The 8,153-nt window shown below is 42.2% G+C and overlaps 1 protein-coding gene across 7 annotated transcripts in view; it reads right to left on the bottom strand.

Moving 5' to 3' along the window:
* Positions 1–438: 438 nt before the first annotated feature.
* Positions 439–8,153, bottom strand: part of ggps1 (geranylgeranyl diphosphate synthase 1) — a 90,408-nt gene continuing 82,693 nt past the window's right edge. For 4 of the 7 annotated variants that reach the window (XM_078213394.1, XM_078213395.1, XM_078213397.1 and 1 more), the window contains one exon: positions 439–3,825. In XM_078213394.1, the coding sequence (XP_078069520.1) occupies positions 3,070–3,825 (756 nt within the window). In that variant the 3' untranslated portion in view covers positions 439–3,069. The remainder of the gene's footprint in view (positions 3,826–8,153) is intronic. The other 3 variants (XM_078213400.1, XM_078213399.1, XM_078213398.1) reach the window with 1 other exon arrangement.

Genomic DNA, 8,153 nt, shown 5'->3' with positions numbered 1-8,153 from the left:
TTTGAATAAAGGAGTAACATTTGCTGTCTTCCAATTTATTGGAACCTTCCCCGAATCCAGGGAATTTTGGAAAATTAAAACCAATGCACCAACGAGCCACTTCTTTCCAGACCCTAGGATGATGTCCATCTGGACCCAAGGATGTGTCAGCTGGCAGCCTGAACAATTTGTTTAATGCCACTTTCCTGGTGATTGCAATTTTCCTGAGTTGCTCCCTCCCATTTCCTGATTTACAGCTATTTGAGATTTTACTTGCATCCTTCCAACTCCCTACTTTCCAATATTAATTCCCCAGACACACTGATAGGACTAATGCTTGCTTTAACAACTCTTTCCTTACTTAAATATAGAAACTCTTTCCAGCCATCTTCATTTTTCCAGCTATCTTTCTCTCATACTCCAATTTCCCCTCTTTTATTAATCCTTCTGTCATTTTTTGCTGTTCTTTATATTCTGTCCAATCTTCTGACCTGCTACCCATCTTTGCACAAATGTTTTTTCATTAGTCTTTAATATTTTTCGTTCACCACAGATGAGTCCTTCCCCTTGGAATTTTTCTTTGTTGGAATGCAGCTATTTTGAAATATCCCCTTAAACGCCTGCCACTGCATTTTTGTTGACCTACCTCTTAGCCACATTTTCCAGTTCACTTTAGCTAGCTCCACTTTCATGCCCTCATAATTGTCCTTAAAGCTTTCAACCATTAGTCTCGGACTCATTCTTTTCTCCCTAAAACTGAATGTAAAATTCAACCATATTATGACTGCTGCTTACTAGGGTTGCCTTCATTACCTTGCTGCATAATATCAGGTCTAACATAGCCCATCCTCTGGATGGCTCCAGAACGTGTTGTTCTAGAAAACCAAGAACTCCTCAGTTACACTACCGCCAATCTGATTTTTCCTATCTATGTAGCTTTTAAAAACCCATGATTGTCACTGTAGCTTTTTGACAAGCTCCCATTATCTCTTCCTTTTAGAAGTTTAAAGTTTTATTTATTAGTATCACAAGTAGGCTTACATTAACACTGCAATGAAGTTACTGTGAAAATCCCTAGTTGCCACACACTGACACCTGTTCGGGTACACGGAGGGAGAATTTTGGCCAATGCACCTAACCAGCACGTCTTTCGGACTGTGGGAGGAAACTGGAGCACCCGGAGGAAACCCACGCAGACACTGGGAGAATCCGCACAGGCACCCAAGCTGGGAATAGAACCCGGGTCCCTGGCGCTTTGAGACAGCAGTGCTAACCACTGTGCCACCCATCCTACCATGTAGTTACAATTAGGGGCCTGTACACCACTCTCACAAGTGACTTTTTGTATTCATAGTTTCTCATCTCAACTCAAACTACTTCAAATTCTGGTTTCTAGAACTTAGGCCATCCTCTCTAATGTGCGAATCTCATCTTTAATAAACAGAGCGGCCCCTCCACCTTTTCCTAAATATTAATACCCTTCAATATTCAGGTTTTAATCTGTCATCTTGCAGCCACAGCTCTGTAATGGCCATCAGATCGTACCTACTCATATTTGCGCCATTAGGATAGTTTAGGACCTGATGCTTGTTAAGTCTAGAATATTTCCAAACTTCAGCTGAAGTGTTGTATGTCAGAAATTCAAAATGCAGTACCCTTGATGCTGAAGGTCACTCTTGTGGAAGAGTCAGGCTGTACGATAATGTGAAAATGGAAGCTGGTACACTCAATCCCCTGCATGGTCAGCTTAAATCACTTCCTTCAAGGACAAAAGTGAATCCCCCTCCTTCCGAAAGTAGGCAGGCAGATACCACATTGAATATATTAACATAGCATAAAGTTGTGCCTTAATGTTTGCAAGAAGTTACCTGGCAATTCTCGACTAGAGAAATGAGGGAATTTGACTATATTCTCAAAAAGGGAAGAAAAATCTAAGGATGGAATGAAAAGGCCGGATTGCTCATTTGTTAGAGATTTGTACAAAGTGGAAATAATTAACTTAATTGAAAACCAATCCAAGTAGTAAAATACACGGCCCAGTAAAACGGACCTGAATTTATTGTAAAAATACATTGCAATTGTAACAAGTCGGTATGTGCTAACTCTCCCATCTTTCTGTATATATTGTGCAATTATAACTGGAAGGGCATTAGCATGGCTGTGTTCAGTGAGTCAGCACCATTCGTTCTCACCCAATGTAAAACCTCAAGCAAAGTTACCGCAGCATCAGTTAGAGGATAGCAGTCATCAATTGTTTTGCCCAGCTGTCTGAAGGGGTGCAGCAGAGCAGAAAAGTACATGACAAACGCTGATCTCGATGCTCATGATACAGAGCTCGTCGCAAGAGCGACGTTGCAATCTATCCCTGCAGGATAGATCTCTGCTATTCAACCCAGCCGGCAGGTCCTTCTCTCCCATTGCCTCTCATGACAAGCATTACACGCGCACACACACACACACAGTGGAACTAACTGGTACCAAGAGCAAAAAGACCAACTGTCCCTGCACTCCCAAGTCACTATTACAGGTGGGGAGAAGAGGCGAGTCGGACAGGAAAAGACAGATGATGTGTCAGGCACACATGAAGCAAAACAAAATATTAAAAAACTACCAGCTACCATATTTCTATGCATACATCTGTAATATATCATACTGGTAAAAGAAGCAGTCCCAAAAGATTTGAGGATTGTATTTCTATCCCTAGCTCTAATCTTGACAATACACTGGGGCTTTAAATTAGCATCATACTGGAGCATCAAAAACATTTCTTCAGTCTGAGCTAACGATGCTATAGGTGGAACAGAACTAGCTTTCGATCGCATGAATATCTTGTGATTCTGATGATCCAACCCTCAGCTGGTTTAAATGCTTCACATGCTGCAAGAATGAGGAAGTGACAGGGCACACATGGAACAGAGATCAGAGGACAGCTACCTCAAAGAATACATAGAATTAACTGAGTACACCCCGGAGAGTTAGAGAGAGGTGAGAGCACTCACCAGTGCAAGAGACCAAGTGAAGGAGTACGTGAGAGAGAATATAAGTGTACAAGAAAGGAATCTGGAGTGAGAGGAGAGGAAAGGGAGAGAGTTAAGTCTCTTTATACAGCTGACCGAGTTGTTCAATTAAAGCTACTAACTGTGGGTTACCTCCGAATTTGTCAATTGTTTTATAAGCTTCTGATTCCAACTGTTTGAGTGTTTCCCTGGTGTAAACAAAAGAACCCACCTTTTCAAGATAACTCACACAGTATTTCTTGACATCTATATTTTCAGTCCTCTGTCGCAAAATGTTTTGCACCTGTGTGCTTTCTGGATGTGACCAGATAGCATGAATAACAGGGAATGAAAACTTTCCCTCTGTTAAATCTTCACCAAAGCCCTTGTTTGCACTGTATTCGCTGGAAAGCAAGTTTGCATAATCATCACGTATTTGGAACAAGAGCCCCAGTGTGTCAAGAAGAGGCTTCAAGTCAGATTTATTTTCAGAGAACAGTTGCATGAGACCTACAGCCAGTCCGAAGAGTCCTCCGGTTTTCTGTAGCACCATGGCCTTGTAATCTTCTATTGTTGGACAAGTGTATGTATCTCTCCAATAGATATCCAGGCCTTGACCCCGATGGAGCTCCAGCAGTTGTTGTGTGAAGACTTTAATGGCTTCTGGGTGATCAAGGGTCAGCACCTTCTCCAGACTTAAAAAGTAGACATAGTTGGCGGAGTTTATGACGGATGGAACACCATAGATGCTGTGAGCTACAGGAAAGCCACGGCGCAGCTTAGAATTATCCTCAATATCATCGATCAGCAAACTAGCACTGTGCAGCATTTCCGTAACTTCAATGATGACCTAGAACAAAAAGAGAAACATCGACAAGTATGAAAACCCATACTTAAAGACTGACCAGTTTTAGTTCCAGGGAAACAACCATCCTTCACCAAACCCAGCTCAACTACAAACTCCACCATCTGTTTTTAGCTTTATTCTAATCCCTTCCGATTGGTTAAAACTGCTGCCTCACAGCGCCAGGGACCCAGGCTCAATTCCCAGCTTGGGTCACTGTCTGTGCAGAGTCTGAACGTTCTCCCCGTGTCTGCGTGGGTTTCCTCCGGGTGCTCCGGTTTCCTCCCACAGTCTGAAAGACGTGTTGGTTAGGTGCATTGGCCGTGCTAAATTCTCCCGCAGTGAACCCGAACAGGCACCAGAGCGTGGCGACTAGGGCATTTTCACAGTAACTTCATTAATGCAAGCTTACTTGTGACACTAATAAACAAACAAACAAAAGAAAGTGCCTCAATGAAATGCCATGGAGATTTCTGGCGATTAAAAAGGTGTTGCAAACACGTCAAATGTTGTTAACAGTCGACAATGATATTAATATCTGGAGAAGAGCTTAGGCTGGGAGAGATTTGGACTGATGTACATCTTGTTTAAACCTCAGCCTTGGGCAGCATCCACTGTAAATATGAAATAAATGCCAAGTTACGTATTACTGAGAGACAAAGGGAAAGGTTCAAGTCCAAAGGAGCTTCACAACTGGAACAGGGACTGGCACTGGATTTGTTGGTGTTTTAACAAAAGCCTGGTGAGCTTTTCAGAATATACCAAATGATGATTAAATTCCAGTTATCAATGACAGAAATCAGCACAAAAGGAGCACCCATTTGACGCAGATGTCCATGCCAAGCTATCCAATTAGCCCAATGCTCTGGTTTCTTTCCCAGGTCAGTCTTGCAAATGTGGCTTTTCAAGAACATCTCTAATCCTTTTTCAAAGTCATTATTGAATTGCTAACCATCGCTCCTTCAAATCATAATGTGCTGTAAAGTAAATTCTAATCTCCTTTGCTTCTTTAGTCAATCATCGCAAATCTGCATCCTCTGTTCTCTGCTAACCACCTCCCCCACCAATTCCTCTATCTACTCCATCAAAACACAGGATTTTGAGAAACTCTATTAAATATCCCCTTCGTCTTCTCTGCTTTTGAGAGAGAAATCCCAATTTCTCCACCTCACTGAAGTCCCACAGTCCTGGAACTTCCTAGAAATTGTCCTCTTCATTCTCCCCAAGTCCCTGACATTACTTGAAGTTTGATACTTAGAATAGGATACAATACTTCAGGCGGTGATCTAAATCCCTTGCTTTTGTACCCTACACCTCTATTTAAAGGCCAGGATCGGAGATGCCTTTTTAAAAAAAAGTCTTACTGACTTGTCCTGCCACCTTCAGACATTTATTTGTGACCTTGCAAAGAAAGTCACTATTTCCTTGGTTAAATTATTCAATGAACAAAGTATTTCCATATCACCAGTTACATCCCTGGGTGCTCCCAAAGTGCTTTTACTCAATCCATAAGGATCAATTTATTAGCAACATTAATATCTTCCCCCCAAGTGCAATGCACTTGCTGGACAGTAGAGAATTAGTTAGAAGAGTCAGTAGTACCATATACCAATATTACACTGTGCTCATATAGTACAGGTGCACAGGACTAGGCTCCGAACATTAGGAAGGATGTGTTGGCCTTTTTGGGAATGGAGTGCAGATTTTCCAGAATGATGTCTGGACTTGAGGAGAGATTATATAGATTAGGGTTATATCCTCTGGAATTGAGATGGCTATGTGGTGACTTGATCCATATTTTCAAGATATTAAGGGGAATGGATAGGGTGGATAAACATCAATTATTTCAACAAGAACATCTCAATCCCTAACTTAGCTTGGAGTCAAAGACTAGGAAGCAGACCCTAAAAATTAGAGCCAGATCTGGAGGTGAAATGAGAAAACACTTCTGTGCACACAAGGTGGAGGAAATTTGGAGTTCACTTGCTTAAATAGCAATTGATGCTAGATCAATTATAAATTTGAAATCAGAGATTGCCATTTTGATAAATCTAAGCTTGGGCCTCACTGGGATGGAATAGTAGAAACAGAACAATGGTAAGGACTTGCTCAGTACAAGTCGAGTGTTGTGACAACACAAATAGCAGCATTGACAGGAGACAATCAGGCCTAAGTTCACACCAAGCGCAGTGCAACTACTGCCCAAATTTCCCAGGGCCACTCAATTTTTCTTTGCAATGATGTCCAAATTAGCTACGAGAAATAATTTTAAAAATTCATTTGTGGGACATGGGCATCGCTGGCTGGCCAGCATTTAACGGCCATCCCTAGTTGCCCGAGGGCAGTTGAGAGTCAACCACATCGCTGTGGCTCTGGAATCACATGTAGGCCAGACCGGGTAAGGACGGCAGATTTCCTTCCCTGAAGGACATTAGTGAACCAGATGAGGTTTTCCAACAATCGACAATGGTTTCAAGGTCCTCAGTAGATTCTCCATTCCAGATTTTAAAAAAAAAACTGTATTCAAATTCCACCACCTGCCGTGGTGGGATTCAAACCCAGGTCCCCAGAACATTAGCTGAATTTCTGGATTTGTAATAACACCACTAGGCCAACGCCTCTCTTCGTCAAGATCAGAGAGTCATAGAGGAATACAGCACAGAAAAAGTCCATCGTGTCTGCACCAGTCAAAAACAAACCACCTTACTTTGCTAATCCCATTTTCCAGCAGTTAGACCATAGCTTGCATCGGAAGTGCACATACAAATACTTCAATGTTACGAGGGCCTCTGCCTCCATCACCCTTTCAGGCAATGAGTTCCAGATTCCCACCACCTTTTGGGTAAAAAAGCTTTCCTTTCATTCCCTCTAAACCTCCTATTCTGGACCTTAAATTTATGCCCCCTGGTCACTGATCCCTCCACCAAGGAGAAAGGATAGACAGGAAGAAACCTATCAATGCCCCTCAAAATTTTATACATCGATTATATCCCCCTCCGTCTCCTCTGCTCCAAGGAAAACTTCCCCAGTCTATCCAATCTCTCTTCATAACTAGAACTCTCCAGCCCAGGCAAAGTCGTGGTAAATCTCCTCTGCACCCTTTCCAATGCTATCACATCCCTCCTATAATGTGGATTCCAGAACTGCACACAATACTCTAGCTGTGGCCTAATCAACATTTCATAGTTCCAGCATAACCTCCCTGCTCTTAAACTCAATGTCTTGGCTAATAAAGTATACTGTATGCCTTCTTAACTATTTTATCCATCTGTCCTGCTACCTTAAGGGACCGGTGTACGTGCACACCAAGGTACACTGCAATATATACTGGCCTCGCCATTACTGTTGAAATATCGTAAATCTCAACATATTACAGTAGCACAATGCCCACCACCATTCAAGGACATCGAGATTCTCAACTTGGCTTCAAGGTCAGTGCCGGGAAGACATTTAGTAGTTGATTAGAAAGAAACCTTTTCCAGCCACTTGCAAGGTGAGGTGTTTAACATCTAATTCCTTCTGTTAAATTTGACACCCTGGACATCACATTCAGCCTGGTCTCACGTGTGAATCTAATTCCCAGTCTCAAATGAAGAAAACTCTGAGAAGCAATCAATGATAAGCCTATCAGTTAATTAGTATATGCGTGGACTTCACCCATGAATGAGGGGGAAGCTGGTCATATTTACGATAGTTACACCTGGCTTCGCGGTGCAGGATTTCAAACTGGGTACACAAGGGAATCCCTTGGGCTTAGGTTTCTGTCTGCCTGATACCGTGTCCAGAATACAGTATTTTACTTACCAGTGCATTTATTTCAGTTGTGGAACAGAAACTTCATCTACAATACTGGTGTTCCATCAGGTACTTTGATGCTATCCGTTCCAAATCTGCCACACAGAGAAGCTGGGACGGCACGGTGACATGTCTTAAACTTCCTTCCTCCGCAGTTACTCACACAGATTACTAGGCTCAGCAAGTTATAGAAATATTCCAAAACAGTAGGTACGCTATGGCACTGCGAGGATTTTGCTTAGGCACCACAGGTCAAAACTAACACCAAAGTCCTAAAAGTTTCCTGCAAGCTACAGTGGAGTCAAATCTGAGACTCTCTTTTTTCAGGAGCTATGTTACAAAAAGTACTGTGGTGTCAATACTTTCCACACATACAACTGTATCCATCTGCACGCATTTTACGGGGACAAAACTGGAACAAGGGGGAAAAGATGTGATATTAAAAAAAAGCCCTATAAATTCTGTCCCTCTTGTAATGTTAACAGTGCTTAACTTGTCCTTGCCCAACATTTGTTTCTAATAGAATCCCTATAGTACAG

This window comes from Mustelus asterias, chromosome 5 (assembly GCF_964213995.1).
Source record: "Mustelus asterias chromosome 5, sMusAst1.hap1.1, whole genome shotgun sequence".
Lineage (NCBI taxonomy): Eukaryota > Metazoa > Chordata > Chondrichthyes > Carcharhiniformes > Triakidae > Mustelus > Mustelus asterias.
The sequence above is the reverse complement of the archived record's forward strand: the minus strand, read 5'-3'. Positions and strand labels throughout refer to the sequence as shown.